The sequence below is a fragment of the Tinamus guttatus genome, unplaced genomic scaffold (genome assembly GCF_059628265.1).
Source record: "Tinamus guttatus ecotype Peru unplaced genomic scaffold, ASM5962826v1 Tinamus_guttatus_pri_ptg000307l, whole genome shotgun sequence".
NCBI lineage: Eukaryota > Metazoa > Chordata > Aves > Tinamiformes > Tinamidae > Tinamus > Tinamus guttatus.
Genome location: NW_028288841.1, coordinates 3755948 through 3779766, shown reverse-complemented (window position 1 = coordinate 3779766; position 23819 = coordinate 3755948). Strand labels below are relative to the sequence as shown.

General features: G+C 46.3%; 1 protein-coding gene across 10 annotated transcripts in view; it reads left to right on the top strand.

Annotated features, from left to right (window-relative positions):
* CADPS (calcium dependent secretion activator) overlaps positions 1-23819 on the top strand; it is a 198121-nt gene that overhangs the window by 18649 nt on the left and 155653 nt on the right. For all 10 annotated transcript variants that reach the window (XM_088528269.1, XM_088528265.1, XM_088528268.1 and 7 more), the window contains exons 2-3: positions 17970-18083; positions 22527-22859. In XM_088528269.1, the coding sequence (XP_088384395.1) occupies positions 17970-18083; positions 22527-22859 (447 nt within the window). The remainder of the gene's footprint in view (positions 1-17969; positions 18084-22526; positions 22860-23819) is intronic.

The following is a 23819-nucleotide window of genomic DNA, read 5'->3' as shown; positions in this document are numbered from 1 at the left end:
CTAACATAAGGACCATGTAAAACATTCATTTATAGCTAGAGAAAGGCAAGTTTCTATGTGCCACAAGTGTGCTCAACTACAAGTAACATGACACATTTGTGATGCCTGGTGTTTTGTGGTCGTGTTGCGAGTGAGTCTGCCTTGCTGGAGGTTAACTTTGGTCATCACCAGTATTGCACAGAGCAAAATAAAGTCTCAACGACTACCTGTGAGCACTGTTGTGATGCAGAGAAAAGCTGCTGCAACAGGACATGGAGCAGTGGGTGGTTGGGGAAAGGTCCTGGAGCTGCTGCAGGAGCAGCTGAACAGAGATGAGCTGGGCAGAGGCGTGAGGAGGGCCAAACTTCATAGCATCCCTCTCCCTTCCCAGCGGTCACAGGGTAGTACAACCATATTGAATTCAACTGATTTCAGAAAATATCCCATTTATGTTGCTACTATTTTCTTTTTCTCAGCTCCGATACGTTGTGGGGGCTTTGGGAGCAGTTAGAGCCGTGCGGCAGCCCGCGCCGTGCTTGCCTTTCAGAGTGAAACTCTCAGCTTCCCACGGGTGAGTCTGGGCTAGGCCTGCTAGAGAGCAGGGAGGGCAAGTGGTGCAGGAGCTATTGCAGACCCAGAAGGCCAGAAATTAATTTGGAGGCTGCAAGCTGGCATGTAGTAGTGCTGACCTGCGAATTAATGGTACTAGCGGTACTCGGTTATTCCAGTGTCTGCATCTCTGCAAATCTGGTGCAGCCCTTTTGGGCTATGGAGTGTTTCTGAAAAGCCTGGGATTGTTTGAATTGTATGCAGCGTGAAACTACATGACGATCAAACAAGTCATGGACTGGGAAATGGCCCAGCTTTCCTCTGTAGGAGGATTTTTTCTATAGCATGTGGGATTTACAAACAAAACTTGCTCCGCTGTGGATTAAACTTTTCCTCTAGCTCATTTAAATACCAGGGAGAAAAAAGTAAGTGCCTTTCTTTAGCTAATGTCTATCCTCTTAATCCTTTGAGAACTGGATATTTTGGGCAGGTTTGAAGTGACCAGAAATCTGTTGAGTTGTTGTAGAAGGACTTTGAAAGCTGACCGCTCGCAGTGGCTTCTCTGTGAGCTTTCCGCAAAGCTGGAAGTGCTGCTGCTATCACCTGTGGAAAGTCCAGTTATTTTTTGTGTGTGACCTCAAAATGCAACCCAGGTTCAAGCCTACTCAGGTGAGGACTTGAAATAGCCTGTTCCAGTGTCCCTTGTGTTGTACCGCACAGGCTTGTTGAAGACTGCATGTAAATTGGTGTCTGAAAACAGTTTTCTGGTCTCAGCCGTAAATTTGATTATGATGACAATAGGGAATCAGAGGGTGAGAAGCCAGGTCATTGCTTCAAATTTTAGCGTTAAAGGTCCGGTTCAGCTGATTTTTAATTTTTTAAAATTAAAAGCCATTAAGGAGCAGCAGTCTCCTACGCTGCACATTTTTGTGCTCTATAACTTTGCATGGAGCTACCGAGGAGGAGGCAGGAGATTAGAAATCAGACGTCGGCAAACCCAGAGCTGCTTCTGGGATTTTTCTGGGGAGAAGAGGGCAGAAAGCCTCAGCAGTCCTATGAAGAGAATATACTTTAAGATGACGGTCTAGGTATCCCAGACCTGCAGGAGCTGTTGCTCAGAGGCCCCCAGTGCTGCCCGTATCCGCAGTCACTGAACTGAGCCCAGCTCTAACCTGGACAGGAGCGATGGCACCTTGGTGGCAGTAAGTGCTTCCCATTTGTGACCAGCCCCTGGAAACCTATGGCAAAGCAGCCACGGACGTGAGTGGGAATGTGCTCAGCTTCCAGGCTGTAGGTGCTCAGGGCCTGCAGCGCGAGGCCGCGTTCGAGCCCTGCGGAACAGGCAGCGACGCCGGTGCCTCCTGTTACAGCCATTCGTGCTGCTCTGGTGAAACATCCTGGGAGGAGATCAGGGTGCTGCTGAGAACACACTTAGCTTGATATTCAGCTCTTGTTTTCATAAATCTTGGCATGAATTATAAATGCTTCTGTTAGTATTTTGGGGCTATTTTCTACAGTTCCTTATTGAAATGCATATGTTTTCCCTCATTTTATAAGAGATCATTGGTATCAAAAAGCTAATGATCACAATACCTGGCTTCCTTTTCCCCAACAAAGATGACAGCAGTGATATAAATCATTATGCAGCTGATTGTAAAATTGCTACCTCCAGGCACGTCTTTATTTTAGGGCTGGATTTTTTTGGCTGGGTTTACGAGAGAAAGACAGTTGAGAATTTTCTTCTTTAATATGTAGTTTTCACAGCTCTTAAGTCTCTTTATTGAGTCAAGCTGCTTTGACTGTGAGGCTGGGAAGAGCAGATTAAAGTGCCTTTAAAAAAAAGGCAGCTGTGCATATGAGAGTGTTGTGGCTTTCCCGGGGCAAGATAAAGTCATAAAGATTTCCTGGTGGGCTTCTGCCATGGCTCAGCTGTTCTGGTCCTTGCTCTGAATAGCCTTTCTTTGGGACTTCTTGCTTTCTTTCATACGCCCATGTTCATTTGCCTGCAGTTGCGCGTGGGCCCCCGGTGCAGCAGCTCTACCAGGACAGGATCCTGCTGTGAATCCGGAGCTGCAGTGATTTGGGTTTCTATTTTTCAGGCTAAAATCCCAATGGGGTTATAGTGTATCATAGGTATGGAAATATCGAGAATTGATTTTTTTTTTTTTCCTTCCGTCTGTGTGAGGAGCCTGTAAAGGAAAATCAGCAGCTGCGGTTTCAGCAGTGCCAGCATCTGCACACCTGCCAGGCACCCAAGGTTGCTCTCCATGAATGATGACAGCAGCTCTGTTGGGGTATGGGTTGTATTTAATTCTCTGTGCTGCAGTCCCTTTAATCTAGGATTATATCCAGTTGTTTTCTTCATGCAGGATATATATTGTTAGATAACAGCAAAAGCAGCTGGGAGAAAGAAAAATGGCTTTGAACAGGGGCTGGAAACCTTGACTATCTGCAAATGCCTTTGTCTGAGGCAAGACTGTATCTCACAAAAAAGTCCAGGCAGGTGCATGGACTGACAGGACCCTCTATCTTTGATAGATGAAGATTCTGCAAAGGCAACCAGTTGCAAATGAAATGGTAATTGCTTTCTCCTCACTGAATGAAATCTTCTCCGAGGCGATTACACAGATTAAAGCTTCCCACTGCAGTGTCCCAGAGTAAATGTAGTCTTGGCTCTCGGGCCTGCTGCCCCGGCCGTGCTGCTGGGAGATGGTGCCACGTTAGCAGTTGTCCTGGTTGTGACGTACCCTCACGTCACTGCAGCAGTGGACCTTGGAGGAAAGAAGCTGTACAAGTTGACCTCATGCGAGATGTTTGCTTGTGGTGCCCAGAGGTGGAGGGAAGAGGGAATCATCATGATATATGTCAGGAGCTAAAGTATTTTGCCCCATTTTGGCACCCCTCTATGGTATATGCCAAACAATATAAATTTGGATAACAGTTTTCACTGGCACAGACCCTTTAAAACTAGTTTTACCACTCCTCACAACAGAGTTCATCACAGCACTGCTTCTTGTCTGCCCAAGGGATATGTTTACAGGGAAGCTGATTGCAAAGTAGTTATCTTCTCAGTTCACCTAGAACAGAAACTGTCCTCAGCGTCACTTGGAAAATGAAGGTGTTCTGAAGCTAAGGATACAGCATGGGCTGGACTTGGATTGCTGACGGAACTGGAAGCAAGAATAGAAATCATATAAAAATAGTGCTAGAAAGACTTCAGGCCATCAGATTGTCCACCTGCCTCAAAGCAGGATCATCTGCACGTCGGTTGTGCTTGGTGGATGCTTCTGCAGCCCATCTACCAGGTCTCCAGCGATGTGGTGGCACAGACTCCTGGCCCATCTCTGCCTGGCCTTCCTTAATGTTAAAGGCTTTTTCCATGCCACAACACACACCTTTAATTTCTTGTTCTGGGCATGGAAAATGAATTACTTTGTCTTGTGCAACAGACTGCCGTATACTTTGAAGCTGAGGATGTTCTCAGCCTTCCTTTCCTGGGGGGCTCTCTGCAGGATTTTGTTTTTGAAAACACAGTGGGGCTCTGCTGGTGCTTGGCCTGCAGTCTGCCCTGCTGACGGCTCAATGATGCTCTCAAGTGACTTAAAACAACCCCAGCAATGTACCTCAAGTGTTAGTTAAGGCCCCTGCCCAGAGGAACAGGTATTTTGTTCTAACTGGATAACTGGTAGCGGATGCCATTTTAACCAAGGTGGGACTTTGCCATGCCTACACAAAATCATTTTTCTTGCTTATCACAGCATGTTTTAACTACCTGGCATTATTAGTGCTGTCGATTGCCTTATGTGCTATATAATTCCAAGTACAGCATGTGCATGGTAGGCACATTACACACATTACAAATCTCTGAGGTGCTTCAGTCAGGCGCTTGAGAGTCACTGAGAACCTTTTCCACTCTAATTAGCTCATTTCTCCCCAAAAAGGGAGAGTAAGAAAGCCTACTCAGGTGAAAGTGTAGTAAAATGTAGTAAAGAAAGTGTCGTAAAAACTAATATGCTGTGTTCACCTGAGGGAGTATCATACTGAGTGGCACAAACCAGTGTCTTTTCTGTATTTTTCTCCCATTAAGGGTCTGGTTTTTCTAAAGCTAGTGGAAAACCCAATGAGGGCAAGTGCAGGTACTGGGATGGCTCTTGATGTCCCAGCTGCCTGTTGTGCTGCTGGTGACCGCTGCCTCAGACCCTAGATCCATCCACCTGGACACCGTGGAGGATGCTGTGAAGCTGTGAGTTATGAGCACCCCAGGGCATGAATTGTTTGTTTCCTTCTTACTGCCTTTTTGCACTAGCCCAAGGAGAGGCCACGATATTCCAGTTATGGACAGCAAAATCAGTTTGCATCTGGAAAAGCCTGGAGCTTACTGGGCTGCAAGTGGGGGAAAGCGGGTCCTCTGGAAAGCGCTGCTTGCTCTGGAGTCATTTAAAACCAAAGAGATTTGAGTGCAGTTTAGGGAAGCATTCAGTAGAGCTTTGGATGGTGGAAACAGTTTTAACACTGTCAACTAATACCAAATGAATCAGCAGGAAGGAAAGTTTTTCTGTGGTGCAGGGCTAGTTTTAATTAAGGGTCTGTTACTCTCGGTTGAAGTGGCAGCAGTTTAATCAGAATTTGATGTAGCCAGCTAAGTCAGTTACTTCAATGATACAATGTTATGCCTATTTTCTCTATTTTATGGCTTAAGTCGCACTATGGATTTGTTGCTGTCTATGGAGAGCTGATTGGAAATGAGTGGTTGGAGATGGTGAGGAGACACTTAGAACTGGCAGGGAGGCTGTTCTAGGACCTGGGGTCTCTGCTGCAAGTTGCAGTGACTAAGGATATGCCAATGATTTACTTGGCTAGTATGATATGCTTGATAAACAACTACAGGCTAAACACCTGTTTATTACACTTTTTTTTTTTAAGAAAATAACCTTGACATCAAGTTTTATACACTCTCACAGAACTGTTGTTTTGTATCTAGCTCTTTCTCTAATATATAGAAATTCATATTTGTGTCTCTGAGCTGAATTTTATCTAGACTTTCGTATATCCAAAATTATACCTTTGATATGGGCAAGCCCAAACTGTAGAAAAATGACAAACGAGCTTCCATATGGGACTAACTCCATGAGGTCTGAAAGGATGGAGGAGCTGGCGGATCTCGCGGCAGAATCCAGCGTTGCAGGAAGAGCAGTCTGTGCTATAAAGATGCTCAAAAGAAGATGCTCCTCTTTGAAGAGCAGAAGTCTGTGTTTGAGGGGCCTAGCCTTGGAGAAGGAAATGTTCTCGCTGTGTTGCTGAGAACTGTGGTGTGCTCTTGCCAGAAGGATGGACAGTTATCCCTGATCCCAGCTGGGGTCAGCTGATACGCTGAGACATGGAATGGGGGGTTATTTTAGCCTGTGTAGGGCGTTAGTTTTGAGTTTCCAGTGCCCATTCTCCAGTGGGGGCTCGCAGGGTGTCATCGAGCTAAAAGAGACCAGCCTTCCCTTGAGCACTGTTTCATCTTTTAATTTTGAAAGGGCAGCAGGAATGAATGTTGAAAGAAAATAAACCCAGCAAATGCCAAGGGTCAACAAGACCTACGAGTGCTTCGAGCTACAGCCTTAACCTACGGTGTGGGGAGCAAAGCCAAGATTCCCTCCTCATGTGCCCTGCAAACCAGATGCTGGCAGAGCCCGGCCTTTAGCCCGTGCTCGAATCCAGCTCCTGATACATCCCAATGGCCATTAGAGTGTTTTCACCACCACTCTGCTCTCTTCCTACACTGACAACAGCAGAGAATAGTTTCAAATGTGCTGGGGTCTAAGCCCATTTCTCTCTGTGGACAAAAAGGACGGGCTGTAACTTGTTGGATGACCATGAACCGTGAGCCCTGTTGTCAAGCAAGGGCTTGAGGGAGGACGAGGCCTACGTGGCTTTTGGCTACGGTTGCTGTAACAGACTCTGCTCTGCCTGGGCTCTTAGACCGTAATGGGGAGATGTAAATCACTATGTTTAAAATGGGATTTGATGCCGTGAACGTGCAATGATTGTGTAATTGCTGACTATTGAAATCCAATGAAGACCAGCTATATTTCCTTTGATGTAATGAATTTAAAAGGTAAAGATAACAGTGAATTTATCACTCTGAAACAGAAGTAGCCCCAAGTTGAAGCCCATGCCCTACATCTGGTACCGTGAGCAAAGGGTTATTAGTTTTCATTTGAAATCACTATTCAGGAGCTTCTAGGCCTCCAGAAGCCTGAAAATCATAGGACTGGATGCAGAAGCCGAATATCTGAGCCCGTAAGTAGCACAAAAAGGAATCTGCATGCTACTCTTGAGAAATTGTTTGTATTCGTTTAGCTGGGAAGCAATAACAGTTCTGGGTTGCTTGTTATGGTGACGAGAAGGAAAACTAGATAGAGCCAAACCCCCGCTTCTGATGGCTTTCTCACTGCCCAACTCATGATGTTTCTGTGCAGGACAGAAACGCGGCCCCCCTGCCCCATGCAAAGGACCTGACCTCGGACAGCCCCCCATCCACGCTCTAGCAATAGTTTTACTCTATTGTGTATTTTCTGTAGATGCTTCACTTTGCTCCCAGCCTGCCATGTGGCAGTGTCACCTCTCTTCCCGTTGTTTTCCCCGGTGCCATCTTCAGTTTCTTTGCCTCCCCGGTGTAGGCAAATTACCTGCGATTTGTTTGGCTTGCTTAAATCGCCTTTCTATGAGAATTAATCACAAAGCTCAGCGAAATAGCGTACGGTCTGAAACGAAATGGTCAGAAGGTGAAAGATTGTAGGAAATGAGAAATTCTATTTACCTCCTACATTTAAGGGCAGAAAATGTGGGAGAGTGAATTTGCAAAGCTTAGAAGACAGAGATTTCAACTAGAAGTGATTTGTGCCTGTTAATTCTGCATTTGGACTTGGGGAGTCGTGCGCGGGCAGAGGAAGCAACCGGCTGGTGCTTCCTCTGTGATAAACACTCTGACTTCGGTGCCAGCAAGGAAGAAATATCTTGGCAAAGTCTGGAGTTGGCCGTTTACTTCCTAATTGGCAGTGAAAGTTATGTTCTCAGGTGTCTCTTCTTTCCAGCTTCCCTGGCTTGTTCCTTCCAAGATTTCCTTTGTGGGAAAATTTGTTGCTGATTTCTATGCATGCTCTGGCAAAGGAGCTCTGGCTTTTTGCGCATGCAGCCAGGGTTTTGTTTGGAAGCTGACAGCTTTCTCTCTCCTGCATATGTCAAACAAAGCGCCAAAGAGTGATAGGAACTGAATCAGAGGTGGAACAAAGTTTCACACGGATTTGTCCTTCTCTTGTCAGCGTGGGTGGGATACCTGCCCACTCAAGTAACCATCTTGCACAGTTTTCTGAAGTTTGGAAAGTGCACATGAGGGGCTGAGCAGCAAAATAATGCTGCTGTCCTTGAAAGAAGCTCATGCTTTTGTGAAATTTTGGGGCCCAAAGACAGAAAACACAGCATCTGCTTTGCTAGCTCATGCAAATCCTATCTGGGCTTTTATCTGCTTCCCAAAGGCTGCCTGCTAACACCTGGTGAGCAGCAGCCGTGCTTGGTTCTGGAGGCCTCTCTTCCCTTTTCCTCCTGCTAGCAGCTGCCAGAAAAGCTTGTTGCTGTTCTCCAAGAAGGGTGAGAAGGACTTGTCTTCAAGACAACCGTCAATCAGCGACGCCTCTTCACGGAGCCTGTGTGGGCCACTTCTGCAATATGTCCTCCTGCCACCTGCTAATGGAGAGCTGGAATCTGGCTGTGCCAACGCACGCGTAGCCATTTAGCGCAAGGACCAAAGCCTTGGATTCATCTCGGTCAGATGTTCTGGGGCACTCTCAGGTAAACAACTGGATTGCCAGAGCCTCAGTTCTGCAGCTCTTCTTCCAGCAGTTTTTGAGATTGGTATTTTTTCCTTCCAATTTACACAAGTCACAGTTATCTCTAATTCTGCTGTGTAGGCTGCGGCTCCTAATAGGAGCATTTAAGTAAAGAACATGCTGTGGGCTGAGGTGAAGCAGAGCTGCTGGGACTGTGTGTACGGGTGAGCAGTGCAGTGTGGGCATCTGTTTTGCCAGCAGCGTGACCGGAGCGCGCGCGGTGCCGCGGTCCGGCAGAGCTTCCCCTCAGCACCGACCCACCTCCCTGATCCTTGTGCTTGCTGAGAGGAGGCAGTGTAGTGATTCCACACGTTGCATTTATTTTTAGGGTTTATTTTCTCCTTTTTTCATGGTTTTTGTCTTTTATAGTTTCACCGACTCCTTGGAGGGAATTTGGGACCTGAAGTGCCGCTTCAGGATGGAGAGCCCTGTAGGCAAATTCCAGCCTAGCTGCCTTTTACAAAGAAGGATTTGGTTCTGTTTTTCCCTCCTCCTGTGGGCCCACGTGTTTTTTGCTGCTACAAACACTCCTCTGAAATTATATGCTTCAGATCCACAATAGCTATCTTGCTTTTTGTGGGGGTTTGGGCTCGTACTCTCAGTGTGCAAACTCATTACCAGATGGAATAGCAGGCAGATCTTCCCTCCTGCCCTTTAGGACTGTGCCCGGTTTGCTCTGCCCACTCTCATTCCTCCTTCTGCTCTTCTTTTGGCCAGCATTGGGAAGGATAAGAGCTCTGTTTTTTTTGGCCTTGGGCAGTGTATGCTGGGGTATTTAGAAAGCTATTTGCTCTGTTACTTTGCACTGCCTTCATAGCATCAGCTTGCTGTTCTATCTTGTGCTAAAATGAACCCTTTTTAATTAGGAAGATGTGGCAGCTGTTGAACACAGGGAGTGAAGAGGAGAGAAAGCCCCTGTTTTACCAAGTGGTTGTGTGTCACCCTCCGGTGGGACAGGGAGAGCAGGGGACAGTAACCCTCCTAGCAGTGAGTTCCTTAAAAATAGCCCTTTTCTCTGCTTCTTCCTTTCTCCCAGTGATTTCTGGCTTTCCCTGGCCAGGGCTCTGCACCTAATTCCATGCCAGCAGCGGCTTGTCCCCTCTGCAGGACCTGTGCACTCGCTGCACGGGTGTGCTCTGGTAGATGTGATCTGCAGTAACTACATTTTGTTCTTATTTATGAATACTCCACAGAACTCAGGGATGGCAGCGTTTGCTCCAGCCTCCCCTGTCGGGCCAGGGTGCTCCGAGCATGGAAACGTGCGTGACGACAGACCGGACCGGGGGCCCGTGTCCTTATGGGGCGCTCCCACCCCATCTCTTTCTCTCGGAAACTTAATCAGATGATCTGCCCCTTTCATCTTCTGGTATCTGTACCAAGGTATAGAACTGTATCCAAAGACCAGGGTTTTGAGAAAACTGGCTACTTTTAGCAGTGCCTTTCCGTTTAAAACAAACAATGTTATTGCAAATAATGTTCCTGCATGAGACGTTCTTTCTCAGTTATTTCAGATAGGCATTAGCCAGCTTGCACAGGTACATTCCTCTGAATTTCTGACCAAGTATGAGGATGGAAAGTTGAAATGCTGTTTGCTAGCTACAGCTTGATGCCTCACAGAAAACTACCTTTTTTACCAAACTTTCTTCTAACTCCAAACAACATGCCCTTGCAAAATAGATTACTCATTTTAGCAGGAAATGTTGAGAGGAGGAGGAGGTGCACTACAATTTCACACCTCTTCTTTCTCTTCTCTCTTTTTTTATTTAGAATCGAGTTCTGTTCTGTCTTGACTGAGTGATTGAACCTTTTTCAAGTGCTGTCTGAAGGAGACAGCTTATCTTTTGCTGGATCAGGGACGTGTTTGGCTCTTCATCCCAAATTTTAAGAAAATCTGTTTTTTTCATTCTCTCTTCCTGTTTGCTTCCTGGAAATTGTGAAACATTCCCAGCGCGAGGGAAAGTTTCAAAGCAGATAAGTTGTGCTTAGCCAGAGCACCAGAGCGTGGTAGGTCTCTTGACGAGCTAATTTCAAAATAGGCTTAATTTGGGAAAAAAAAATATTGCTCAGCCCCACGTGTCTGGAAGCTTCTCTGTGCTTCTTGCTCTATTTTGCAGTCCGATCAAACGTACTGCCTTCCCTGGCTGAAAGCAGCACTTGCACAGCGACTAGGGCACTCCAGGGGTCCTTTAGTCTCCATTCATTTGTGCGTCGCTCCCGCTCAGCAAGAACCGTTTTAAAATAGCTTGTGACACAGAGGAGCGAGTCAGAGTTTAATGATCAAAATGGTACAAAAATAACTGTCTAGTGATGGACATGTATTTTTATAAAAGACAAGACATTGTGTTTTCTGTTTGCAGATCTGAAGTGGTGGTAGGAAATCTTTAGCTCCATTTGTTTAACATTTCCGAGCCTTTATGTACTGCTGTGCATGTTAACCAGGCAGGAAGATTAGCATCTGCTCTGTGCAAGGTCTGCTTGGAGTGGGAATATGAGATGGAAAATAGTTCAAATGGTGTTTTGAAAGATGTCTCTAAAAATAGCTCGCTTTTCTTCTTGCATAGCCCACCATCCTAGCCCTTGAGAGGCTTTTGGTCTTTTCATGCATATAGCCACTTCTGGAGAGAAGTGAAGTGCTGTTATCCTCCCTATCCAAATGGGAAACGAGGCCCAACAGGAGCAGAGGGGGCTGTAGAAAAGCAAGGACTTGCGTGGGTCTCAACATGCTGCCCTCCTCTGAATGGCACCTGCTGGCACAGACCCATTTCTGCTCCTCGCCCACTTTTTGGGCTCAGTTTGTGGATAAGTAGCTGGACTTGGCGCCTGGCATCTCTGGATGGGTTTCAATCCAAACACTGGATAGCCCAAGCCTTGCTTAGCCTCTGAGGGAGCCCAAGACCTGGTTACTGATCTCCAGAGCACCTGGGATGTTGGGAAAAAGGCAAATCAGGGTAAATCACTTATCCGAAGAGGCGGGAAGGATGTTCCTGGACACAGGGACTCTGGCTGCATGGCACCATTTGTGAACGTAGATGCAAAGGCTTTGTGGAGCTCTTAGGGTATTTCTCACAGAGCTTTTTATTCTATAACATCAACTGTCTACTGCAAATGCTTTAACTGACGGATCAAGTGTGCATTTCTCAGTCAATGGTGGAGCAACAGCCTTGGCTTTTTGTGGCTGCTTGGCCACGAAAGTGCAGCATCCATCCACCGTGCACGCATTATTACTTTCTTTTTCAGCAGGGCTGTAAAATACCAGAATTCTTGAAATTGCATTTGGAATATTCTGCAAGAAATAGGAATTCTGGTAGCTTCATAGCCAAGCCTGCCGTGGACTTTTCCCAAGAGATCCAGCATGACTGACTCGAGGGAGGTGACCCGTGACATTCTCCAGCTTCAAACCATACCCTTTTAGTGTGCAGCTTGCCATGGTCTGGAGGCACAAAAGGCTGCAGACTGGTGTCTCGGGAGCTCTGTCATGTCAACTCTTATCAGCTTCATGAGACTCTTGTTTTCCATCCAAAGGGAAAAGAGAAAGGTTGAAAACATTACCTTACCAAGCTGCCCATAAGGCTCCAGAGGAGCTGGAAAACCTTCACTTGATCCTATTTCTTGGGCTGAGTTTTTTGGGATGTCTCGGAGCAGTTGGAGGCTGTAGCTACTGTGCTACTGGAGTAAATGTGCAGGCCGAGCCATCTCCGCTGCCTTAGGAAAGGGCTTCTAAGCGAGTCAAAGCAAACATGACTTGAGCTGCATCTCGGGCTAGGGTCCTTTCTAGCAGGATTTTCCAAAGGAGGTCAGGCAAGAGCCATCAGCAGCTCCAAGGCTTGTGGTTAACCAGGGGTTTCCTGAGGGTCGACTGGGATGGCTTGATTTGGGAGGGAGAAAAGAGGGTATTTGGGCAGAAAAGGGTGGGGAGAGAGGAAGAAAGTGAAAACAGAAAGAAAAGGAGGAGGCAGCCGCAGCACCCAGCCTGGAAGAGAAGTCCCAGGAATAAAAGGGATTTGTCTTCTGCCTTTGAGGCTTCCAGGGGGATCTGGTGTGTGGGGACTTGCATATATCTCTGCCCACTCCTAGACAGCCTTTATTCTGTTTGCCTCCTGCTTTTATTCACTAGCTGTATTTCTCTGGGTATTTTTATGGATTTGTTTTTTCTGTTTTATTAACAGAATGGCTGTGTTTTACCACAGGCAGGATGAAACTGGACTTTCTGCTGAAAATTGACTGGTTGTGATGATGCGTTTTACTCAGCAGAGCCTCTTAGGAAAGGCTCCAGTCACAGCAGAAACCACTGGGGAGGTTTCATGGAGCAGCAATCAACTCTTTGCATTTGCTCAGTCACTGGCCTAGTATTTATCACTGCTATTTCTTGATTGTACTTTTTGCAGGTTTCTCTTTTTTTTCTTTTGAGATCAAAGTCATACTTTTATTAATCAGTAAAAATAAGAGCATGTAGCTGTTTGATCATAGACAGAAAAATGCCCAGCAGGGCTAGCAGCCTGGTAGGTCTATTGCAAACATACTCTGCTAATGACTTACTTGGATAAAATAAAATCAAAGTTGAGTGAAGTTCCCAGCTCTTAGTTGGGAAAAGCCTCTTAGTCTGCTCGTTGTTCGTGTGCTGCAAACCGATCTCCGAGACCAAAGGCAGAGGTGCTTCCTCTGGGAAGTAACCTGTGATCTTCTGCCAAGCTGCTGCTGGCGAGTCAAGGGGCTGCTGAGCTGCTGAGGGATTCCTGGTTCCTTGCGCGGAGTCTGCAGGGCAAAGGGCTCTCCCTGGTGTGTCAAGTCTGTCGTGGAAGTGAATGGACTGCTAATTGCATTAGAAGCTAATTCAGGGCCTGCTCGTGTTGTGTGAATTAGCGAGGCCTGGCGTGGGCGAGGGTGGCGCGTGGCTTTGGTGGCCCGTTGCGTGCAGGTGCAGTTGTGCACAGGGTGCTCTACAGGCCTGGCACGGGCAAAGGAGCAGCTGAACAAGACGGGCCTCGTTCGGCAGCACAACCTGGGCTGGCCTCTCCCTGCGAAGCGGCTCTTGGCTCCCACCATCGTAGCACGGTGTAGGCTGGAAGGGGTGTCTGGAGGTCTCCAGTCCAGTCCCCTTCTCAACGCAGGGCAGCTCCCAGGGGAGAAGGTTGTGCTGGGCCTTGTCCCGCCAAGTTTTCTGCAGTGCTGGGGATGCTCCAGGGGCCTGTCCAGCGCTCACCCATGCTCCCTGCACCAGTAAATGAGAACTCCGTTAGCTTTCAAGGCACGTGTTTTGTGGCTCTTTAATACTTTTGATGTGCGTCGTACAAAGCTTGGAAAGACTGCTGTCCCGTGAATGCAAGTCACCTTGTTTCCTTTGCACATACAATTTTGCAATTGCTTTATAAGTGAAAAAACAAACAAACAAAAAAATGCAGAGCTTAAGCTAGTGCAGTAGCCTTTCAAAGTTCAAAGGCATACATGCCTTTGAGAGACTTGAGCTCCCTGAGATGATCTGAGACAGTGATTTGACTCATTCATGATAGAATTGGGAGAGGAAATATAAATACATATATTTATCCCCCTCACAGATAACATAGTTATGTGATATAGACTTGCTGGCTTGAATGGCTCAGGAGACAGTGCCATGGCTTCATGCATTAGGGTTTGCATTCAGTTCTGAGTCTGATGAAATACACGTAAAACAACATGAAGCAAGAAAACTTTTCCTGATCATTTGTCCCAAGGAGGCTACACTTGCTGCAGTCTACCTCAGGCAAAGTTAAGAATTTCCTCCAACTTTTACTAGCCACCACAGTACTCCCGTTTGGGGCTAACTCTTCACTATTGTGAATTTACATGTGAATTTTTATTTGTATGCAGCTGCAGTGAGACTCTGCCCTCCGCACCCTACCAAAGTCCCCAAAGATGAGGTTGCACCCAAGAGGAGTTCTGCCTAATGCCACAGGCGGTGCAGAAGGATCGTGTATCACACCGATGTGTTTCAGGGGGAAGTAATTCTGTTTCATGCTAATTGTAAGCAGACTGTGGAAGGTAACCAAGTGAGGAGGGCTCTGTCTGAGCCCATTCAGAGGTCTTAGTGTGCAAAGCAACAAGGCGGAAGCTTTGGGCTTTTTGTATAAACTCCTGGTTCTTTAGTGGATCGCTAGCGAGTCTAGTAAGGAGAGTTAAAACAGCACCCCTGGCTTCAAAGCACTTAAGCTCCAAGGCGAGTGGTGAAGGCTCTTTACAGCCTATGGAGGGGCTGGTTGCACTGCTTGCGTTTCAAGGCCCTGCTTAAGTGCTTTGCAGCAGGATGCTGGGTGGAAGACGTGTCCTGCCGGGAGCGGGGCTGCTGGCAAGGGAGCTCCGTCCAGCTCCGGCTCTTCCAATCGGATCCGGCCCCAGGACACTGGGCTCTGGGGAGGCTCTTCCTTCCCGCTGCCAGGAGGTGCATTTCGGAGCCTGGGTTGCAGTGGTTGCAAGGCCTCTAGCAGCTGATGGCAGAAGCAGAGAGGAGGCCCTGGCCCTCCTGAACGTGGAGCTCTCAGCAGGAACTAAAAGCACAGCCCTGTCCAGCTCATTGCATTAAAGGGCTGCAGACGGAGGTCAGGCGCGCTCTAATTTGCTCTAATTGGCTCTTACTGGAAAAAGCCGCTAGATGGGAGCGGGGGCAGGAGGTCGCATCTTCCCCCTGCTCCCAGTAATTAATGTCCTGGTCAAACAGCGTTCTTGCAGCATCATGGCCATGGAAAAGGGAGGGTCGTGTTAGCTGCGGATGGGCTGTGCTGCTCATCTGATGCGATCCAAGAGGCCTCCTCTTCCCTGGATGTGGAAAACATTCACATGGAGATCGGAGGAGGAGGCAGGTGACGCTCTGGGAGAGAAAAACCCGATGATTCATTTCCACAGCCCCCGGGAGGGCACGGGCAGGATGAGCCCTGGGATTTTCTAGGAATTTCAAGAGGGATTTTTGCGCATTTTGAAGGAAGCCCGTTCAGTACTGAGGAAGGAGGAGAAAATATTGCAACTAGGTAGGAGTATAGGCGTTGAACAAGCCAGGATTTCAGGAAGCTGTCCATAAATAACCTGGAAAAAATAAATAAAATGCCATTCACACTGTCAAAATCCTGAATGAAAAGTCAAGGTGAATTTTCATTTATTTTTTTTTAAGCTCAGAATATCTTGTGCTTTTCGTGTATCTTTCCCTGGGTCTCAATATGCAGATCTCAATCTTAGGTGTAGTTTCGCTTTCTTTTTTTTTTTTTCTCTTGTTTTCTCGTGGTGTCCCTTGTTCCATCGTTCCTGCCTGGCATCCGCAATGGCTGCTGTTATGAAATCATCAATACTTTTAATTAAATGTCCTGATTCTTCTCTTCACTCAGATAATTAAATGCTTAATAAAAACAGTCCTAGCACCTTCACACAGCTATTTCCCATTTGATCACTATATCCTCACCGGCTTGTCTTATCTGATCTTGTTTTCTTTTCTACTTTTTCCAGTATTTCCATCAAATCAAATAGGTTTGGAGCCTGTTTTTTTTTTTTTTTTTTTTTAATGTCTGGTATTGTGTGTCTTGCTGAAGGACTCATGATGTTGAGGGTTGCTATTGGAGAACTCCCCACAGGGTTTTAGGTGCTTGACTCTTATATCCAAAAAAATCCACCCAGCCTTGAACCAGGAGTTTTCAGCCCTGCCTTTTCCCCGGGCTCGTTGCAGACTCTGGCCAATGCTGAGGGTCAGTTTGGAGGGACTGTGTTTGCTTTGGCCCTGGTGCCCTGTGTGAGGCTGAGCGTGGATGCATATGTCAAAGCCCGAGTGCTTTCTGGGCTGCCCTTTTGGGGGAGGAATGGCCTTTTTCTCCAGCAGCTGCAGGGGTTACAAAGATTGCTCCATGTTTTTCGTAAGCAGAACACTTTGAATTTTGTTTTACATCAGTTTGATGAACACCTCTCCGTGAGCACCTGGATAAACTACCTCTGGATTATCGTGTCGAATTGCCACCGCTCTCTAGCCCTCCTCAGCAGGGTGGTTCAGGATTAATTTTCGTCTTCGCGACGTTCGTTACCGCAGCCCCTAGACACCGCATGCGACGCCGCAGTGAGATGCAGCGGTACTCGCGTTGTGTTTTCCAAGGAGTCCCTCTCCTGCTTTTTATCTCTAGCTGTGTTTGCCAGGCTTCATTACGCTCCAGTTGTTCACAGCTCTGTAGTTTTTGATATTTTATTCAAAGCCATTTGGACACTTAGAGCCAACAATTTTATTTTGCTCTCCCATTCTAATGGGCAGGTTTCTTCTGCGGAGATAGTGCCGAGGTAAACATACTCCTCTTACTCTCCTCCAGTTCTTTTAGCTATTAGTAAATAATTATCCTAATTTTATTCCTTTCCCTTTCAAAGAAAATTGTTGTATATACATCTTGATTCCCTTCTTCCCGTGTAAACTGATTCTTATTCTCAAACCTGACGTAGTCACATACCAAAACGGGCACAATTACAGTTGTAGCCCTGCAGCCTTTTCAGCACGAGTACTATCTGAATCCTAAGCTATTTCATTGGCATTGCGTGTTACTTGGGTACTTGCTGTGGCTGTGTTTACATTAGGAGCTGAAGAGGCGTTCTCTTATCTCGCTTTAAACTGACATATAAATTGGCAGAATAACGGTGTTATCTTGCAAGGTGAAAATAACCCCCTGTAGACTTTCTACTGATGTTGGCATGCCAAAACTTAACTGTCTTGTAAGTTTGATTGGCTGTAGGCTGGACAGAAAAGAATTTAGGCAGCAAAGAGAAGATCCTTGCATGGAATAAGGAGAACAGTTTTCAAATGTTTTTGCTTGGCATTAAATTCTTTCACTCTCAGTCGTGACTGGTGTTCCATATATGACAAGCAATAAGCAACCTAGACAAGGCCTAAGGGAAACTGCCTTTCTCATGCAAAAGATAAATTGCCTTTCCTTTGCTTTTTTGTAGCTGATATTAGAGTCCCGTTGTGCTTAACTACTCCTAGACAGGGAAGGAGCAGGGAAGGAGCTGTGGCAGGGCTGGCTGTGTGCCCCGCTCGCTAGCACGGGAGGTCAGCTCTGGGATTTCATAGCAAGATGGAAAACAAGAGGAAATGCCAAGGCTCTGGACTGCTAATGAGTCCCATCTTCAGCAGCCAGCATGCAAAGCTTCTCGTTCTGTGATTAAATGTTTATCTGACAACATGCAAAGGGGTCAAGGGCTAAAGGAGGAAAACAATGCACTGAAAAAAAATTATTTCTCTCATATATATATATATATTAAAAAAAACCTTCTCAGTTAGGTTTACCTGAAGCAGTAAGTCCTGTGTGTGTTCTGTGGTTGTAGAGTTGTTTCAAAATTATGTTCGGGGAAGTTTTGGGTACTCAAGGCACCCAGAAGAGTGTGCTGGTGTAGGAGCACACCTGGGCATGTGCTTGCACGTAGCTTATTTCTCATCCACTTTTGCTGTCCCCAAAGGAGAGCAGAAACGTGTATCACAAGCACTCCAAAGAAGACTCTGCAGAAGAACGTGTTTGGTTTTTTTTTGCTCTTACATAAGCTTCTCTTAACTAACCTTCTTCTTTTGGCCTTGTGTTGCAGATAAGTAAGCAGCAGCTACAGACAATCAAAGATCGATTCCAGGCCTTTCTCAACGGAGAAACACAGATTGTGGCAGATGAAGCATTTATAAACGCTGTCCAGAGCTACTATGAGGTAAGGAGAGATGGCTTCAATATCCGTATAAATCATTGCTCTTTTCCCAAGTCACAGGTCAGATTTTGAACATACGGGTTCTTTGAGCTTTCTGGAAAAAGCACAAAACAAAGGCAAGCAGAAGGCCTCTCCAGGGCTTGAGTGTCTGATACAAGGTTCCTAAGGCTCAGGATTCAAAGATGCATCTCCTATAAGATGACTGTGGTGCCCCACATTGTGGTGCATCCCATAAGTTGGTTATGGAGATGACACACTGCCCAGTAGTTAAGTACTTTTTCCATAAACCCTCTTGAAAGACAGTCTGTTGAGCAAGGCAGCCCACTGTGAAAATAACAGAGCCAAACAACTCATTAAAGAGTCTCACCTTGAACAAGAATTTAAATTACATGGAAATGTTAAGGAATAAAATTCTGTGGAAAATCACAGTAATTCAACCCTTCTCCCTATTTGTGTGGTAAAAGCTATCCTGCTGATGCCAGTGATTCAATATCAATTCCAGATTTTGTGTTGCCCTAGCAATTATTAACAAGCACCCACTCATTGCTGGTAAAAATAATAACCTGCAAAGAAAGAGGGCTATATCTTTACACCTTTTATACATAAATGTAGGTTAAGAATTTCTTCCTTACATCTTTAAGGTGAAGAATTTATCCCTGATAGCTTTTAAGCAGTTTGCTTTAAAACAGGGAAGCTGCCACAATGTAAATGAAATGTCCCATGTTTCCTGTGAAAAAGAGCAAGAAATGGCTGGCCAGCATTTACAGTTCTAGATGAAGCTTCTGCCTTATGTCTAATTGGCTTTAGGATTTTTAGCCAAGATATTCTCATTTTGCCCTTTGCATGCACTGATAAGGGAAAGCAAGGGGGAAATACAACTAGATTGCACTGAAGAACAGGAAGTATCATTCATAATTGTGCAAAAGAATAATTATTCATATCTGTCTTCTTGCACTTCTCTGTATGCAGCCTTTCATTTTTTTCTCAGAATGAAAGAGCTTCTGTTTTTGAAGCAAGTCTGCGCTTGTGATTTGTATGAGGAGTGTCACCTTTTTTTTGCTTAGCCTTTCTGCAAACCATTTCTCTTTCTCCCTAGAGCTATTCTGTCATAAAAGGTGAAGATTTTGATTTGCCAACATAGACTATTTCTGTGAAAGTAGCATCTAACAGGGAACAAAAATCAGATATTAAAACTATAGAGAATTTTAAGTCTGTAAAAAAAAAAAAAAAAAAAAAGGCAGCAGCTGGCTCTGTGCAAGGAAAACACAAATTATCCCTGGATTAACTCTATTAAATGGGCCTAATAGATACTGCTCCATCATTCTTCTCTGTACAGGAAGGAAGCCGAAAGTAATTTACATCTCTTATCAGAAAAGAAATTGCCAAGGGATCATCAGTTTATCACAGCTTCACTGAACAGATGCTCTTAGAGAAAGTTTTCAAGATGGCATGAGCAACATTTTAGGATGTAAGAGCAGTATTATCTGTTTAGATAAGGTTATTGGGGCAGGAGAATGAAACTGCTAAAAACAGAAAGACCTGCCTGTTCCCCTGGTGGGTCCAGGCAAAAATTTGTCCTGAGCAGTTCCAGGAGTCTTGTGCTTTATAATTAGCATCAAATCATCAAGCTTACCAAGAACAGTTGATGAAAGATGTTTGCAAACCATATACTTTTAGCTCACCAGATGCACCACTGGCTTTATCTTACTCAAAAGGGGCTACAAAAGGCTCATCTATTGCACAATGCTTTGCTCTGGATCCTTCAGTATACTTTTTTACTGCTTTTTAACTTGGTTTTCCTCAACTTACAGCAGTGCTTTTTCTTCCCTTCTCCCTAGCTGTCCAGCTCATGGGGCAGTAGAGAGAGGGCTTGTAGAAAATGAACCTTTTAACGTCTGTGCAGTTGTAGCAAGACCGTGCATCTTCCTCAGTCCCATCTCGAGTGGCACAAAGAAACGCGGGGTTGTCTTTCAGCAGGACATCTCTGCCCTCTTTGAACGTGAGCAGCTTTTCCTGATGATGCTGTTCTCCTTCCTCCCCTTGTATGTGAAGAGCTGTTCACCCTTAATCAAAGCAGGGTTCAACCAGAGCAGATCCTGCTTCTTTCTAACTCCTGCAAGTGCCAGAGTTCTGTGCAAATGGCTCTTGAACTCGCAGTATCTAGAAATTCGCATTTAGGTACTGACATGTTAAGCTGCAGAATATGCTGTGGACTTGGAACATGCTAAAACTGAAATTGCCCATCTGGTGGTTTTAGTAAGGGGTTCACCTACTGTCAGGACAGAATAGATTTGTTCTCTTCCCGTGTGACCTGGGGAATGGATTTTTTGTTGTTGGAGAAAGAAATAAAAGTTTCATGGTGAGTCAGGGATGCGTTTAATGTCCTTATCCTGAGCATGTTTGCATGGTAATGCTCTGCTGAGCGTGCTGTCAGGGGGGTAAACGTGGTCGTCAGTTTAGGGTTTGTTGACAGCACTGCAATGAAATTAAAAGGCTGAGTGGTCTGAGCAGCCTCAGCTCCTGGTCTGCAGAGCACCCTTGTGCTGTAGGAATGCTGCAGATCCAGCGGGTGAAGGATGACAGGCCTAGCGCACTCCAGCAGGTGCTTCGGGAAAACCTGCCCCGTCTTTCACTTCCACGGAATAAAAGCTTCATCTGACCCATAATCCCTGCAGTTGGTATCTGGGAGATGCTCTTAGACCCATTCCCACCCTGCTGCTGGCAAATAGGACCAGGACACACGCGATCCGTGGGGACCTATCTACAGATGTGGCAGAAGGAGATGTCTGGTCCAGCTCAAGGCTGGTTTATTTCTCAAGTGCTGGCGTGTGTGCACACATTAGGATTTTGCTGCAGTAATTATTGACTCCTGGCAGTCTTATTAGGCAGTCTCCTAGCTGGGCAGCTCGCCTGTTGCCTTCCAGAGAAAGCAGCTCACTCTGCAGGACAGAGCAATTTCCTTGACAAAACACATCTTCTCATCTTGCCGTTGCTCTCCCCTTTTCCTGTTTGTGTCTGGCTGGCGCTCCCCCGCGCCTGCCTCCTCCCTGCCAGCCGCTGCCTTCCCCTCCTCTGCGCCGGCAGCGCTGCCTGCGGGGACGCACCGGGCGCCGCGGTGCAGAGGAGCCCCTTGCTGTGATCTCTTGCTGTTTGCAGCAGTCCATGCCTGCAGGACTTGCTTGGCAGGGGCTGCATCCAGATCTTCAGTTTTTGGTAGGTCTCACCTACTACTGAACAAACGACCCTCAAACATAAGACGTTATTGCTCTTATTTACGCTTTGCAGGGAAGGTAAGTACACGCTGGTGATGTTTGAGCATGGACACCATCCTCCATGTCAAGGCTGCTGGTAGCATCCTGCTCCTGGCCACCTTGTCTGCTCGGAGCCCTCCCCAGCGCACCGGTGTCAGCAGGAAAGTGCCCCAGCCCTTCATTGGCACCTTCATTGGCGCTTCGTGGAGCAAAACCCACTAACGTTCCTGGCAGACGCACGTGCTGCAGAGCAGCTGGGAACATGGGGTGCTGAGCTGCTAAGTGGTGTAAAAATCTCACCGTGTCCTCAGGTTATCCTCAAGCTTTTTAATTATTGAGAGTTGACAGATAAGCGCCTGTGTTGGCACAGCTTCCTCCCAGCCTGCTGCATTCATTGATTCGCAGTGTCTTTTATAAAACAGCAGTTCTTGCTAGAAATCGATGGCTCTTCTCCCGTGTTGAGGGCATGGGAGAGGAGAGCCAACACAGTTATCTCCCTGTCTCCCTCTCACCCTTCAATCCTCCGTTGCTCCCATGGGATGCTGTTCTCCAGGGGGCATTTTAACTACACTCTCTCAATGCTGATGTACAGGTTAGAAAAACCAGAGAATTATGAGGATGACAATGACACGTGTCCTACTGAAAATAATGTCAAACAAATTCAGGTTTGATGTGCAAATCCTGCCATTTTGTCACAGCAGGGCCTGTGTCCTTGCACTGATCAGTGGTTTCCGAGGTCCTGGGTATGAGGGTAAATGCAGTGCAATGCTATTGACTTGAGTAGGATGACTGGGCTCTTTATAACAGGGCAGAATTCAATTTAGGGAATGTAGCTGTGCAATAGCTTTCTTCTTAAAACATTTGCTAAAACAAAACGTAATCCTGCTGTCTTAAAGGGTGTTTATGCAACGGGCTGAAGTGTGATCATAGCGTCCCACAAAACCCTAATTGCATCAAAATGTTTCCCTTTTAGTGGACAAAAAGCAGAAGCTTTACCTGATTTCGTTACACTTCACAAAGTACAGAGGAAAGTGTTGTTAGTCCTGCAATATGTGGTTGTCCCGTGGAAGAGCAGAAAGCACCCAGGCAAAGAGCTGCCGGTTTTCCCTTTAGGGAATACAGGTTTTGGTGATATTTCAGCAGCAAGGAGGATGTTTTTAAACTGACGTAATTTGAAGCCCCTCTTTCCTTCCAGGTGTTTCTAAAAAGCGACCGCGTTGCCAGGATGGTGCAGAGCGGAGGGTGCTCCGCAAACGACTCGCGGGAGGTCTTCAAGAAGCACATTGAGAAGAGGGTGCGCAGCCTGCCGGAGATCGATGGCCTCAGCAAGGAGACGGTCCTGAGCTCCTGGATGGCAAAGTTTGATGCTATTTACCGTGGCGAAGAGGATCCCCGCAAGCAGCAGGCCAGGATGACAGCGAGCGCAGCCTCAGAGCTCATCCTCAGCAAGGAGCAGCTCTACGAGATGTTCCAGAACATCTTGGGGATCAAGAAATTTGAGCATCAGCTTCTGTACAACGCTTGTCAGGTAAGAGTCTTCTCCTAGCCTGAGTGGAAATGGGAAAGGTTTTATTCAGGGAAGTGGTCGTCAATGGAAATGTCACTTACAAAATAGAAACTTTGGTCTGATCGGACTGTTTTTGAGCAAACTTCCGTGAGGAAAAGTGTTCTGGGTTCTCGCGTTTCCAGCAGCTCTTGCTGAGGGCTGTCACCAGCTGTCCAGGCTGCCAGTGAGCCACATTACAGCTCCTTGCTACTGGATATAAATTTTGAGGGCAGAATAAAGGATATTATAGTCAAGAGAGGGGGAAAAGCTCCTTGTGGGAAGCTTGCTGAGGAGGGCAGACCTTGGTCTCTTCACTTAGGGGTGCAACTTCTCACTGCAGTTAATACATTCAAGAGCAATTCTGTAATTCTTCTGCCCAGACATTCCTAATGCATTTCAAGAAATGACAGAAAATCATTTTGAGTTTCTTTTTTTTTCCCTCTGCAAATAGCTTAATTATCTTGCTTTTTTTCCTCTCAGCCTTTTATGTGAGAGGCAGGAGAGGATAATAAATGTCCTTAAGTCAGAGGTCTTGTGGCAAAGGCAGCAGCAAGGTCTGCGTCAGTCCCCATAAATTCTGTTTTCAACACAGAATTCTTCCCCCGTCTTCTTTAAAAACAAAGCCACAATATTTTCAGTGGTGAGTTGAGAGCTGAGTCAGTCTTGCAGTTGGGTGTGTGATATTTTTATTATTTGTTTTTCTAACTTCAACCGACCTGAGCTCTCTGTCTCTCATCCTGCCTTGACCTGTGCTCAGCTAATGAGCTGGAGCAGTTTGGCGTGAGTGCCTGTGCTCCTGCCCTCTTGCTTTTTTGATGCTCAGTGCTGTGGGAAGTCATGTCTTATCATCGTTGCACTGCTTTGTAGATGATGTCCGTGTGCGAGAGCCTTTCTGGTTGACACTGTGAACCCAGTGGCAATTTGTAGTGTCTGCCCTCTGCA